At 31.9% G+C, this 16007-nt stretch overlaps 2 protein-coding genes across 2 annotated transcripts; both read left to right on the forward strand.

The window, feature by feature from the left end:
* The first annotated feature begins 3523 nt into the window (after nt 1-3523).
* LOC139484350 (leucine-rich repeat-containing protein Bf66946-like) lies at nt 3524-4498 on the forward strand. Its single transcript, XM_071268087.1, has one exon. It carries the CDS (start codon nt 3536-3538, stop codon nt 4496-4498), a length of 963 nt encoding a protein of 320 aa, XP_071124188.1. The 5' UTR covers nt 3524-3535.
* A 40-nt stretch (nt 4499-4538) lies between these two features.
* LOC139484351 (uncharacterized) lies at nt 4539-5579 on the forward strand. Its single transcript, XM_071268088.1, has one exon. The coding sequence runs from the start codon at nt 4539-4541 to the stop codon at nt 5577-5579; it is 1041 nt and encodes a 346-aa protein (XP_071124189.1).
* Nucleotides 5580-16007: the final 10428 nt, after the last annotated feature.

Raw genomic sequence — 16007 nt, forward strand, 5'->3', positions numbered from 1 at the left:
TATTATTTGTAACTAATAATGTATGTAAATTCGGAGGCACTTTGAAAAAGGTATGTAAAATGTGTTTGATGTTTTCTAATGTTTTTATTGTGAAAGGATAGAAAGTTGCTGTCATTTTCTTTTTATTATTATAAGCATACAATATATGATTTGTTTATACAAATTGTTAGGTCGAAAGATATTTCATTCTCGATGATATAAACATACATCAATTTTTGTATTTGTGTGCGTGCATGATTGGCCGCAGAGTTTCATTTTGTAAAGGGATTGACACGAATAACATAGTCATACATACGTCTTCGGTCTTTATTTCTGAACTGATTTTATTTTGTTAATTCTTTTGCTACGTATGGGACGCCTGAGAAAAACAGGAGTTTTGGAAGTGTGGAACACAGATGTAAGGAATAAAACCCCTTTCGAAGTCTTAGTTATCACTAAATTTTCAAGGTAAAATAATATCAAAACAGCTAAAATACTGAATACCAAAGACGTGACATTTTGTCCATTTAACAAAAGGGAAACGTACTTCACATCAACATGATCAACTATCACTACAATCATCGCAAATCTAAAAAAAAAACATATTGTGTGCTCAACCAATTAAGCTGAACACATATTTTACTTGACAATACACGACATAATCTCGACATTAAGTGTACTAAACTGTACTTGTCTTTAGCATAGGCTCTTCTTAATAAGTATGATTGAATACTAAATAAACTTTGTATAGTCCCAATATGATCTAAAAAAAAATGCACCACCAGTCTCAAACAATGTTTGACTCAGTCTTGCACAGTCTGCACCAGTCCTGAGATTTAAATTATGTCTCGAATGTCTTGACATATCTTTCTTATGAGAGACGAAAGATATTAAAGGGTAAGACGAACATAAAATGACAACTTCATGGCTGAAAAAGAAAAAAAAATTCATGTAAGTACAAACCAGGCAATAATTCTAATTCGATAGGTCACATTCGGAGAAAAGAGGGACTGAATTGTAGTAACATTTGGAAAAGAAGGGTGAAAGATACCAGAGGGAGAGTAAAACTAATAGATAGAAAATAAACTGACAACGCCATGGCTAAAAATTAAAAGACAAACGGACAAATAATAATACAGAAGACACAACATAGAAAACTAAAGACTAAGCAACACAAACCCCACCAAAAACATACCCGCTGCCATCTATGAAACGAATATTCCCTGACGGTCAACCAACTCGTGATGATATCCGTTAAATTTACGAAGGAATAATGGAATATGTTTTTTTGTTTAATTGCTGTCAAGTTTAAGGATTTAATCAACAGGTAAATAAAAGCTATAATTCAGTTTAGACTCAACTCAGATAGTCACCTTTTAAAATTTCTATACCTTTTTTTCAATACGTTTTTTTTTATATCACTCTACACATTTCGCAATTGATTGAATGATTACAAACAATTCAAGACTAGTCGAGAATACATTCAATGGTCAAGAGACTGCAGCGAGACTGGAAACTGCATCGAGACTGGTCGTAAGAATAGGAAGATGCGATATGAATGTCAATGCCAACTCTCCATCCAAGTCACAATGTGTGAAAGAGTAAACAATTATAGGTCAAAGTACGGTCTTCAACTCAGAGCCATGGGTCGATTAATACGCACAACAAAGGGCTCCAAAATGACTAGCGTATAACAATACAAACAAACAAAAAAATAATCTATTTCATTTTAAACATAGATTCATATACAATACAAACAATAAAATTATGTAAACCTTATGTCCAGATAAATCATAGGCTGAAAAGAAATGCAAACAAAGATAAAAAAAAAAAAAAAAAAACCCAAACAATACAAGTTCATTAACAGTAACAGTGACAGCCTACTAGTTTATCTAGTTTGATATCCAGAGCGGAAGATTCGAAGTTATATTTGTTCCTTTTAATTCTTGCTATTAATTTTAATCGTTCATCAAATTCTTGTTGCGGTATTTTTCTGGTATGTATTTTTTGTAGAAGTGATACTATTATTTATTATTTCTTCCAGATTACATAAAATATGTTGTGCGTACGAAAAACAAAAATAGCAGTAATGTTTTCCGTTTTGATTGTTGTGTTATCTGTAACACTTCAAGAATCTAGAAGTATGGGATGCGAATTAAAAGTTGGATTTCAAAATGGAAGTTCCGATTTGTTTAAAAAACATAATAAAACGAATCAGTTTTTAAATATCTTCATTACAATTTTCAGTAAAAAGTTTGCCAATTCAACAAACTGTGTGATACAGACGGCATGATTTTTATCTACGGTGCGTTCGTATGGATTACAACAGAATCATTTTTATATCAGATGCACAAAAAGAATGGAAGTTGTATTTGCAGTATTAGAACACGAGATCGAGATCAAAAACACTATTTCGATAGTAAGGATAAATAACTGTACATTTGATATTAATAGTATGGATCTATTTCTCGCGTAAACTTATTCTAGGGTATTGTGGTCTATTCACTCGACGCTACCAACGTTAACGGGTATATCAATTGAACAGCATTCCTGTAATGGCATTGGCAGATTATCATGTATAATAATCCAGTCTAGTTTAGATGATATTATGGGTCTTTTTTATTACATTTTTAACTGCAAAGCAACTTTTCCAGAAGTAAAAGAACTTCATATATCGTCATGTCTCGGTGGAGCCGTGAATTTAGAGGTAGTTCAAAATAAATTTCCATCACTTCAAAATTTGAAAATTTCAGAATGTCCAATATCTGGGAAATTGTTGTTTCCACTTCCAGAAAACTCTATACATTTTTATTTAAATTTAACGGTGTTAAATGTGCACCAGTTAAAGCCGACGTTTTTCAACATACCAGTGTCAAACCATAACTATAGCAGATTTCTTTCTTTTAATAAGATCCCAAATATAGGCTGTGATCAATTCAAAATCAGAGGTAATGTTCTGGTTGTTGCAATTTCAAACAGTCGTATGTTTAAACTATGTAGCAATAGTTTTTCAGACGCAACGATAGGCATAATTACTTTAACCAATAATAGTATAGAGGAAATAGAGACTGGCTCGTTTAAAAGGCAATATAATACATACTTTCTTGATTTACACAATAATAGACTGGCTTCCCTTCCACATTCTATTTTTGATGATTTGAGAGGTTTGTTCTTTTTAAACATTTGATATAACAGATTAGAACGTTTACATGAAAATATGTTTAAACAGTTATCTAGTTTGCAGACTTTAATTCTTGAACACAATAAACTGTTACATATTTCTGATTCAATGTTACCGGAAAATGCTATACATTTTAGATTTTTGAACCTAAACCAAAATACGTTTACTGATTTTCCAGTGTCAGTTTTGTATGTGAAAAATACTGAATTCTCCTCTGTAGATCTTCAAAACCTGAACATAACATTCTTTAATTTTTCCTCATTTCTGAATTCCGTTAATTTAGAGTTGCTAGTAAGAGGGCTAACATTAGATAGGTTGAAAATTTTTCACATATATGATCCACAGTCAAATGTCCGAAGAAGAAATATAAATTTAATGACATGCAAGGTGACCGGGTTTATTATCTCTGAACTTTCGCAAAAAGAGGAAACTGTTCTCCTTACGTTATTAAAATATTTTCATTTCAATTTAACAAATAACCCGATTGGATGTTTTGCGGATAACGTGCCTTTTATCAAAATCATGAACACATTCAAAACACTAGGATTCTTTACGGGAAATGAATATTTTTTTCGTGAATGCAGATATCCACAAAAATATCAGGGAAAACCGCTTCTATCTATGCAACCCAATGACATGTATTATGAAATAGTTGATGTTAATTGTCCAATCAAGTGTGACTGTTATAGATGGTATAATAAAAGAATAAACATTGTGGATTGTAACGGCAAAGGACTAACAGAGATTCCTGATTCGGTGCCTGAAGGGATAGTTGATATATGGATAGACAATAATGATCTACCAGTCTTCGAATTTATATCATACTTCAAGAACGTTCGACAGTTATTTGCATCAAACATTTCTCTTCAACAAATAAAACCGTCCGTCTTCAGTCGAATGAAAAAAATGGAAGTGTTAATGATTGATCACAATCAATTACTTTATTTGCCAACAGATATAGAAAATTTGAAGTTAAAAACAATTTCTATGCACAATAATCCTCTTATTTGTGATTGTCATACCGTCTGGTTGAAAGACTGGATTCTCAAAAACACCAATGCAGTTGATTATATAAAACACATCACTTGCCAAACAGGAATTAAAACAATAGAAACATTGATAGCCATACCCGATTCTGATTTCATATGTAAAAGACATACAACTATACAAAAGCATTTTATCGTACCGATTTCAGTCTCATCAGTTATAATTGTGTTGATGATGTTGATAACTTTAGTGGTATACATCTACAGACATGAAATAAAGGTTTTATTATATGTCAAATTCGAACTCCATCCATTCGATCGTCGAACTCCAGAAGAACACAAAAAAAAATGATTTAACAATTTTACACACAAATGGATCTTTAGAATTTACAATGAATTTATGCGAACGACTAGAGGAGAAAAGTTTCTCAATAAAACTGGCAGTTCGAGACTTTATTGCAGGATATTCAATTCTAGATAGCATTAAAACTTTCATATACCAAAGCAAACATATACTTTTAATTATTTCAGAGGATATGTTGATTGACTCAAGTATCGTCAACTGGACATGGTCTGAATATCAGTTTAGATTTAATGCTAGATCAAATTTCTTAATAGCTACGTCAACGTGTTCGCATTCGGTGTACAATGTATTTGATACAGATTTTAAGAAATATTTAAAGCTACACCAAGCTTTAAAAGCAACAAGTGCTTTGTTTTTTGATAAAATAGTATACACTCTTTCTTCATATTCAAATGAATTTCCTAAAAACGGATACGTTATTTACGAGGTAAACAGAAGTTTGTCGTATGAGGACATTGAAATTAAAACAGCGCAAAGGAATGATATTTTTGTCATTCTCTCAGACAATGAACGGGGATTTTGTCGGAACGAAATTATACCATATCTGGAAAAAAGAAAATATCGAGTGGTATCTATGGATGACATCAATCCAGGGAGTAATGTTATGATAAGCATTCAAGAATTTGTAAATGATTCTATTCAAACTATTCTTGTAGCATCCAGTTGTCAATCGGTGGAACTAGACATAGCCTTTCCCATAGTAAAAATGGAAACGCTAAAAAGAGCATACAATTACCTTATTGTTATATTTAAAGGTGCCAGTGGATATACTGACAATAGCGAAAAGACAAATGAATACATAGATTTTGAGAATTATATGGATACTCATGTATATATAAGATTACAGGACGAAATGCAGACAATGGAAGACCTTAATGCAATAGATAATGAAAACACAGTAGATGTGCATTCGAATGCACGATACGGAAATTTCTGGGAAAAACTCAACAATGCTTTACAATCACCAGTACTAAATCCTAGCAGAGATAATTTGATGATAAAAAATGGGCCTGTCATCAAATTCAATGTTGGAAATTGTAGATGGAAATGCTCTGACGATGTCGCTTAGATTGCTACTAAACACCTTGACTGAATTAAATTTGGCTCATTTAATTTCACAAAATTTTGAAAATAATATACTTCGACAAGTTGACAAAAAAAAAAAAAAAAATCCGAAATTTTGAAACGAAAATAATTCATTGGATAAATATCATATAAAAAAAGAATATGTGGTATCACTGCCAATGAGAAAATTCTCCACAACTGACACAGAAATAAACAACTGTATGGCCTTTAATAATGAGCAACGCCCATACCACAACGTCAGCTATAAAAAAAGTAGTGTAACAAACAGTCATCTCCCTGTAGTGCTAATAACAACATTGAAATTATTTATAAAAAAAAAATTCTGTGTAGATTTAATTTGAAAAAAGTTATAAAATTGTAAAGGGAACTGATAGGAAACTAGAAGCAAGATAATATAAAGACATGGCAAATAAAAACATATATTTAATAAAACTTGGGACGTCACCTGTTTTGTTCTATACCCTGTCATTCAATTAGCTTACGAGCGTATCGGATGCAGTCTGATTCAGCGAACCGCTACATTAGTCTTGACAAATTCTTAAATATACATCTGAAGCAAATACAAATATATGGTGTTTGTATTTAACATTATTCTTCTTAAAAAGAAAAAGAAAAAAAATTACGGTAAAGGCATAAAAAATATGTCAAGTAATAATGATATGGATCATATTGCAATTTGACTAGTTGGATAGAGAGTTGTCTCGTTGGCGCTTATACCATATGTTCTTATTTATGGTCATAAATGATTTACAAGTGTATAATTCAGATTTAAATTTTCCCTTTTTTTAATCTTGTACGTTCTTTTTTTTTTTTTTTTTTTAAACATTTCCCACTTTTTTATCAAGATTTTAAGCACAAGGAAGCAATGGTCATTTTGTTTTGCTTGATGAACATATCTGAATTTAGTAATTTAAACAAAGTTAATCGAATAGTATATTACATGTTTGAAATGCTGTATCATTGTAGTTAAATAACACAGACCTTGCACTCAATAAGTGATGTGTAATACATATATAAATATATGACAATTGAAAATTTTCATTCATTATATATTTAGAAGTAGTCAATAGTTATCAAAGGTACCAAGATTATAATTTAGTACGCCAGACGCGCGTTTCGTCTACATAAGACTCATCAGTGACACTCATATCGAAATAGTTATAAACCAAACAAATACAAAGTTGAAGAGCATTGATGATCCAAAAATTCCAATAAGTTGTGCCAAATACGGCTAAGGTAATCTATGCCTGGGATAAGAAAATCCTTAGTTTTTCGAAAAATACAAAGTTTTGTAAACAGGAAATTTATAAAAATGACCACATAACTGATATTCATGTCAACACCGAAGTGCTGACTACTGGGCTGGTGATACCCTCGGGGACGAAACGTCCACCAGCAGAGGCATCGACCCAGTGGTTTAAATAGTGATCAAAGGTACCAGGATTATAATTTAGTACGCCAGACGCGCGTTTCGTCTACATAAGACTCATCAGTGACGCTCATATCGAAATAGTTATAAACCAAACAAATACAAAGTTGAAGAGCATTGAGGATCCAAAAATTCCAATAAGTTGTGCCAAATACGGCTAAGGTAATCTATGCCTGGGATAAGAAAATCCTTAGTTTTTCGAAAAATTCAAAGTTTTGTAAACAGGAAATTTATAAAAATGACCACATAACTGATATTCATGTCAACACCGAAGTGCTGACTACTGGGCTGGTGATACCCTCGGGGACGAAACGTCCACCAGCAAAGGCATCGACCCAGTGGTTTAAATAGTGATCAAAGGTACCAGGATTATAATTTAGTACGCCAGACGCGCGTTTCGTCTACATAAGACTCATCAGTGACGCTCATATCGAAATAGTTATAAACCAAACAAATACAAAGTTGAAGAGCATTGAGGATCCAAAAATTCCAAAAAGTTGTGCCAAATACGGCTAAGGTAATCTATGCCTGGGATAAGAAAATCCTTAAATATACAGATCAACAATATGATAGTTATTTTTAGAAAAAAACTCATATAGTTTGTATTTAATTTTGACATGTCCGTCATACGAATAAGGTATCAAGTTTGACGATGGAAGAACGTTAAAGAATTTAAAACATGAACGAAATAAAACACACCATTATATGTAAAATAACGATATTAGATCCTTCTTCGTATATACTACATTGAAAAATGTTAAATGGAGTTTCAAATAACACTTAAGCAGTGAACTAGGACATATGTTCACTTGTGTAATGTGAAATGACTTGTATGCAAAATATATAGTATGTGTGGGTGGGAGAAGGAGGGGTAAATAAAATCAGACATGTACAGATCAGCATTGACGTTTTTACTATATTCTATATGCTAATAATACAGCACTATTAACACGAAGATACATGAAAAAAATGCTATTGTTTTCTTTTCCTTTCAGATTGTTCTTGTATTTTATATTATTTTGATATATCTATGTATTTTAAGTTTATGTTGAACTTATGTCATGTAAATGATAAAACAAAAAAGGGATATGTTGACATTATCTATTTTAATGAAAGCAATAATATTAATAGTATGTCTGAAATATTTTTATTCTTTGAGTGCATATTATGTAACATGTATTATAATTTCCAATTAAATTGCAGCAGAAACTTCATACTCCCTGTGATCATCCATGCTGAAACCAGATTTTTAGAATTGTTTTTCGTTGATTTTAGCCAAACGTGAAATATTTCTCAATCAGACAGGAACTGAACGACGAGTTTTCGTCCATTTACCATTTAAAAATTGGCAAACGTCCACATGGTTAGCGTCTTCATGCAAATTCTCACTCAGTTAAAAGTGGCATAATAGGTAGTCGTTACGATAACAGTGAAAATATGGAATTCAGACCACTCACTGACATGAGGATATGTAAGTACTTAACTGGAACATTGGAATATACAATTTTCAAATGAGATATTATAAATTATACTGATTGAAGACTTGAATTCAAGATTAAAAAAGACATGACTCTGATCTGAACATAGAGCGTCACTGATACGTCTTATGTTGACGAAACGCACTTCTGGCGTACCAAATTTTAGTTTGTAATTATGAAAAACAAAACAAATAAGAACAAGTTATCCGTATAACTTTTTGTTTTTGCTGCTAAACAATTTGAATAGTGAGGTCAAGAAAGTTCCAATTTTTAAGTATATATAATAATTTTAATAACCGAATTTTTGAATGCTGGTTTATCATTATTGCATCTTATAATTTGGGGTAATCAATTCATTTCTGGACCTTAAATCGGCCAACATAAATTTTAATGCTTATCTCAGAATGTCATTTTGTTCTTTTAAGCGTATGTATTTGTATTAAGTCCTAGTGATGCTGAATTAACTATCAATTCCAAGTTATCCATTTCATATCTTCAAAAAGAAAATACATGACATAGGTAAGCAGGATTTATGTAGAAATCGAAATTAGATAAACGGAAAAGAAAATGTCGTACCTAAATTTCTCATTATTAGTTAAATATTGATCACCTTCACTAACCAACTTTATAAGTACATTGTGTTGTGAACTTTTGTTAAAGCTCGAAAAATAACGAAGGTTGGATACACTTTATTTAAAACCCTATCTAAACTACGTACGTTTATGTGTGTAGTATATTTTTCTTGGATGTGGTTCGCGATTTTTGAACTCAAAACATAACTGACGTGGTTAATGAAAATAAATTTACTCGTAGGAAACTAAATCAAATTAATACCATGATTGAATTACATTATTTATGAATTTCTTATGATGTTTGGCTTATGGACATTTTCGTTCCTCGTTTGAATATTATGGAGTATGTTGTTTTCCAAAAGCGTCAGCGATAGCACATGTATATTCAATTTCTTGAATTTTGGTCTTTTTAAGATCATGTCATGCAATGTTCATTGGCCAGTTTCATACATTAAAGAAATATTCGTGCAGACAGGATGCATGATTTTTTTTTACATTGTTATTGGCTATGAAATTGCTGTCATTAACTGCGAGTACTCTTAAATCTGTTATAGCCCCGTTACACCTGGACTATGTTTTGTTAGATGTTTTCTGCTTTGTATCGATCTGATAAAAAAAGGGGCAAAAAATACCAGAGGAACAGTCAAACTCATAAATCGAAAATAAACTGACAACGCCATGGCTTAAAATGAAAAAGACAAGCAGACAAGAAATAGTACACATGACAAACATATTAAACTAAAGAATAAAACAGTCAAACTCATAAATCGAAAATAAACTGACAACGCCATGGCTTAAAATGAAAAAGACAAACAGACAAGAAATAGTACACATGACACAACATATTAAACTTAAGAATAAGCAACAATTTAGTTCTTTTCAACTGATTTGTATATGTTTTTTTATGTTGTACTGTAACACTAATGTCCCAGGGGGAGTTTTAACTAGTTTAACTCCGCCACATTCTGTGTATGTGCCTGTCCCAAGTCAGATGCCAGTAATTCAGTGGTTGTCGCTTGTTGGGGTATATCATATTTGCTTTCATTCATAATTTGGTAAATACGTCAGGTCTTTTTTTCTAGTTTGATTTCTTTTACATTTGTTATTTCGTGGTCTTTTGTAGCTGACTGTGTAGTACAGTCTTTCCTCGTTGTTGACGGCCATACGATGACCTTTAGTTACTAGCTTCCATATCATTTGTTCTTTGGTTCAGAGTTGTCCCGTGGGTGGTCATACCACGTCTGCCATTTTTTTTTACATGAAGGAATATTGATCTATAGAAGAACTTGTCATATGATGCATTTATTCAAATCTATATAAAACACAACCGATAATTAGTATTCACTCTTTACATTGTATATCTGATGAAAATAGCTAATCAGATAAAACATTCACAAATTAGTACACGTTTTGTCTTCACAAGATACAGAGTGGCACTCAAATGAAAACAAATCAACTGTAAAGTTAAATGGAATTGGAAATCACGAAAACGAATAGTTGTCTCATTGGTAATCATAACACAGTTCCTTATACTATTAAGTTAAGATTCACATGCATGCATTATTAACTGCATTATATATATTGGTCGGCATATTTAAAACAAAGGCTGAATAAAACCAAGATACTAGAAAAAAATCAGTAAACAAAAAGTAAGTTAAAACGAGACAAAGTCTAGGACTTTCAATACTGACATCAAACATTAAGTCGTTTGAATACACCATTATCGGAAAGAATGAAAAGCTTAGCCTAAATACATTCGTTGACAAATTTAAATTTAAATAGAATCGTTTGGAATTTTAAAGATGTACCATAAACATCTTAACTCGAGTACAATGAAAGGAAATCCTAAGATTAAGACTTCGGTGATGAGAGATTTTTTGCAGAATAAATTAAGTGTTTTTGCATCTTAATTACAGATGACAACTTAAGAAGTGCTCTATCGCAGTCAACCATTGTTGTAGTACATATATCGATTAAAACAATAGTATTTATTTTTCTAGAAAACGCAGCTACTCAAATAGGGATATCCTGTTTCAACTAAAAGAATTGATTGATGGATCGGTGTTTAAGACAACCTTCAACCCTATTATGCTATTTCGTGGAGGTTTTTTTTATTACTGGAGGAAACCTACGTTCCAATAGAGAACAATCGACATTTGGTAGACAAACTGACAATCATAGTCAATTAAGATTGGAGTCGAGAGCGCCTGACCAGTGAAGGATTAGAACGCACAACCTCAGTGTAAAACAGCTAATGATAAGCTAAAAGAAAGTAAGTAAACCAAGGGTTTCAATGATAAATTTAAAAAGAATTATTTCGAAAGTGTTATAGCCGAAGACGCTTACCCTGCGAACGTTCCGGTATCGCTCCTCTTTGAGTTCATGTGAATCCATCAATGGGTGTGTGTTACTTTGGTTTGCTTCAATCAATGTCCCTTTTCTCTTTTAAATATAAGTGAATTCGATTCATCAACTTTGTTTAACCTTAAAAGAGCACCATGACAGCTTACACAAGTGGTAATGGGACTGAAATCATCCCTTCGTAAATTTTACGGACGGCTTCACGAAATGGTTGACCGTTATGGAATATCCGTTTCACAGATGAAATCGGGTATATGTTCCTTATGTCGTAACCACAATCCCGTTCATATCGAATAAGAATATTTACCGGGTTTGTTATATCATGAGCAACACAAAGGGTGCCTCATGTGGAGGAGGATCTGGTTTCCCTTCCGAAGCACTAAAGATCACTCCAGATTTTGGTAAGGTTCGTGTAAAACATATGTCATATTCTTGATATGATCGAGAAATGAGGTGGGTTCAACCTGAACTATTTTTTATTAAACTGTCGAAAATTTGGTAAAAATTAAAAAAAAAAAAAAAAAAAAACGATGATTGTATAGAGGAAGCCGAGAGCACACTTTTCCATAGTCTTTCGCTTTCGACTCACTTTAAAACTATAACATTAAACATGTTTTTAATTGATAATTTTACTCATTTTTTTGGCGTATAGCTTGCACATTTATATGCGAATTTAAAAAAAAAATTATAGAACCACAAATTTAAACATGTCCTTAATCGGCGAATGACAGTGTTTGATTATTCATCAATTGTAATTGATGTTTCGATTTAAATGTTGTTTATTGTGTCTGAGTAAAACTGATACATGAATAATTCCATGTTTGAAGTAAAAAAACAAAAATACTGAACTCAAAACATTTCAAACGAAAGGTCACTAATCAAATGGCCAAATCAAAAGCTCAAATCCATCAAATGAATGGATAAAAACTGTCATATTCCTGACTTGGTACAGGCGTTTTATTTATATTTGATCAACGCAAGTGTAACATGTAAGCTTCCTAAACATCAATATAAATTAGTGTAGCTGAATAGAAAATTGTATCAAGAATATTGCCATAATTGTTTATAACTTTATCACGTTCACTACATAACTCGATAATTATATCTAGTATTTTATAGTTTTGTTCAATGCTATAGGAAATTATGGATGCATGTTTATAGTTCACTGAATATTCGAATGTAACGGACAATCAAATAATGGATTATATAATATGCTAACGTTGGATTACTTCGATCCACACAAAACATTATGAGAGTGTTTATAAAATATAGACAACAGTAGGCATGTTAGCTGATGTTGACATGGCGTTGTCAGTTTGTTTTCGACTTATGAGATGTATGTTCCTTTGGTACTTTTTTCTCTCTTCAACTAAGAAAAGAAACTAAGGTTTCAACTCCCTCAGGCAAGGGTAATCTTAGATGAATTTGGCTATTTGTTTATGGTATTTTTGTCGTATAGCTCTTCAACTGATTCGGTACTTTTACATCTTTCGGATTTCAAATGTTTGGCTTTGAGCATTCCTGATAAAGGTAAATCCAGAAAGCGCTTCGGACGCCTGAAATTATTAAACGTGCTGTTTCAAATTTTTTTCAACGTCATGCGGTCTCTGATAGGGAATTGAGGTTTTGACAATCATACCTTCTCTAAAATGTATTTAAAAGTATTGACAGAAGAGCATAAACTCTAAGTAGAGGTTTCCAGATTTGCTACGTATCAGGTACGGTTGGTACGTAACACAACCGTTGGTGTTGTTTGGGAGGTTTCATTTAATGCATGAGATTATTGTATGTATCATGATGAAAATAAAAAGAAACAAAATTGCATATCAGTGATAAAAACCTTAATCTTTTATTTTATAACGATTTCTCTGCTTCTAGAAAACCTTGCACGTGATTTTATACGATAAAATTTATTTTGTGCACAAGAGAATGAATCAAACAGTCCTTACTGGAACTGAGTTGCCTCGACCTTTATATTCTAAAAATATATTTGCGTTTTTGTATGGCTATGTTTTTGTTTTCTGTATATATTGAGAAAAGGATTAGAATAAAGAATGTTTTCTAATACTCTAATATAAATTGGAATAATTAGAAATTACTTATTAATAATATCTTACTTTACCTTACTGGTGTCGTTAATGACTAGATAGACGGATCCAGGAGGAGGGGGCTTGCCCCCCCCCTTTCGTGTCAAAAATTTGGTTGATTATATAGGGAATCACTGAATGCATGCATGGAGCGCCCCCCTTTTATGAAAAGTTCTAGATGCGTCACTAAACTAGTACACGTGCTTATGGCAAAAATGAGTTCAAAATTGTGTTGATTTCTCATTAAAATAATTTTTTATTAATTAAACTATCTTTTCGATCATTGGAGCAAAAAAATTTCATAAAACGCAACACACATTGTAAAACCATCGATCTATCTTTTTCCTTATATTTTGTCACTGAACTTTTTAATAAAATTGTTGATTATATTAATTACTTAAAGAATAAATATAAATTTTATGACACTAACGAAAACCATTTTTTGAGTCGAAATATTTATCATCACGATGTTACTTCATCGTGTTCGCTTATTATTATCATTATGTCACTAGATATTGTTATTACATTAATATTTGTAAATATTGTCGCGAGTAAAATTGTGTATTGTACATGCCTGGGAGTAGTATAATATAATCTACGAGGAGTAATGTTAAACCAATATCCATCCATTAATCCTTTTGTCGTACAGCATTGCCAAACAAACTTCATACAACACAGCGCATTTTGTTCACTGAAAACGGCAATAACTTGACGCTATATTTACACTTAGTCTAATGCAATATGAATATGTCTTTCTAACTCTTCGTAATGTTGTACGGAAAATACTATGTTGCTATATACATGATATAATGTCTTTTCCACCATTGAAAACTGATTTATGGACTCAAAATTAAGGATTATTTTCATCGGTTGGTAAAGGTTTCTATGTAATTTGTTCAGGTTTATATGTACTAGTATCATGAATACGATACTACTTAAAATAGATAGCTTCAGTTTTTCTGAGTTTTCTCTCTCGGCTAACTGCGAAAAAGATATATGAACAGTTGTGTTGTTTCTAAAATTTATATAGCATATTGATTTTATGAGGGGTTTTTTTATAAAGAAAAACTTTAAGCCCGACGGTAAAGATAATTGTCCAAACAGGGAGGATGTCAAGTAAATACGATATCAGCCATATCTTTATGCATAATTGTTCAAATTGAAGATGTAAACGACCTTGTATTTTTTTATAATTTCTTTCCGGACGTCTGATTTTTTTTATCTTTATTTAATTCTTCAACATATATATACAACAGATATATTACATATAACACAAAATTATCACAAGGCAATGTTATTTAAAAGTATAATGACAAAGATAATGAGTACAATAATTAGAAAATCAAACGTTTTGACACCTTCGGGTTTTTGTAACAGAGTATTAACTTTTATAAAGTATGTCTCCCTGGACTTTTTTATTATCTTGATTCAATATCCATTGACATAGGTTTTAGACCTCACGCGTACAGACTGAACAACGATTTGGTTTTATATTAGTTTTGTCATTTTTCTTTTGTTATTAAGGTCAATTTATTTTGTTCAAATTCATTTTATTTGATCATGTTTTCTAAAAACTAACCAAAATGAATACAAAACTTTAACATTTTACAATGATACATAAAGTTATTACAAACAAAATTTATAAAGTTTTAAATTTGTTTTGTAATTTAGCTTCTTTGTATCTATGTAGTTTCACGGGGAAATAACTCTTAACTATAAACCTTTCGTATCAACGGTTACTTGCAACGGTTGCTTGAAAGCATAATCGAGTGCACACACTATTGTTTCCTACGAATACAAGAAGAAACCACATAAAATTAGTCCCAAATTACAGCTAAAAATTCTCAAAACAGTTCTGCATATGATTCCTAAAACATGTGTTGATATAAAGTGTATGCATCAATAATTTTCAAAAGTTAAATGACGGCTCCCACTTCGTACTACGGTTGGTACGGTCGCAAATCTGGAAACCTCTAGTGGGAGAGGCCGTAAGTTTTGAGTGCGTACGCTTCGTGTACTATTTACAACCGGCCATGCAAATTCATTCATTTAAGGAGGGGCGAAAGATATCAGAGGGACAGTCAAACTCATAGATCGAAAATAAACTGACAACGTCATGGCTAACAAAGAAAACAATAAACAGACAAATAATAGTACAAAACACACAACATTGAAAACTAAAGACTAAGCAACATGTACCCCACCAAAAGCTTGGGGTGAATTCAGGTGCTCCAGAAGAGTAAGCAGATCCTTCTCCACATGTGGCGCCCGTTGTGTTGCTCATGTTATTACAAACCCGGTAAAAAGTCTTATTCGTCAGGTCACATTCGTGAAAAGGGTAGGGGTTGTAGTTATGACATTGACATAAGGAACATATGCGATATCAGCTGTATAAAAAGTTACAGATTAGACGAATCTCTTGTTAAATATAAACCTAAGACTATAAAGCATGACGCAAGAAAGGTCAGACGCAGAATAACCGTA

The sequence above is a fragment of the Mytilus edulis genome, chromosome 8 (genome assembly GCF_963676685.1).
Source record: "Mytilus edulis chromosome 8, xbMytEdul2.2, whole genome shotgun sequence".
Classification (NCBI taxonomy): domain Eukaryota; kingdom Metazoa; phylum Mollusca; class Bivalvia; order Mytilida; family Mytilidae; genus Mytilus; species Mytilus edulis.

Bases quoted from the DNA above. Each gene is read 5' to 3' on its own strand.
- LOC139484350 (XM_071268087.1), top strand. From the start codon at position 3,536: ATGACATGCAAGGTGACCGGGTTTATTATCTCTGAACTTTCGCAAAAA.
- LOC139484351 (XM_071268088.1), top strand. From the start codon at position 4,539: ATGAATTTATGCGAACGACTAGAGGAGAAAAGTTTCTCAATAAAACTG.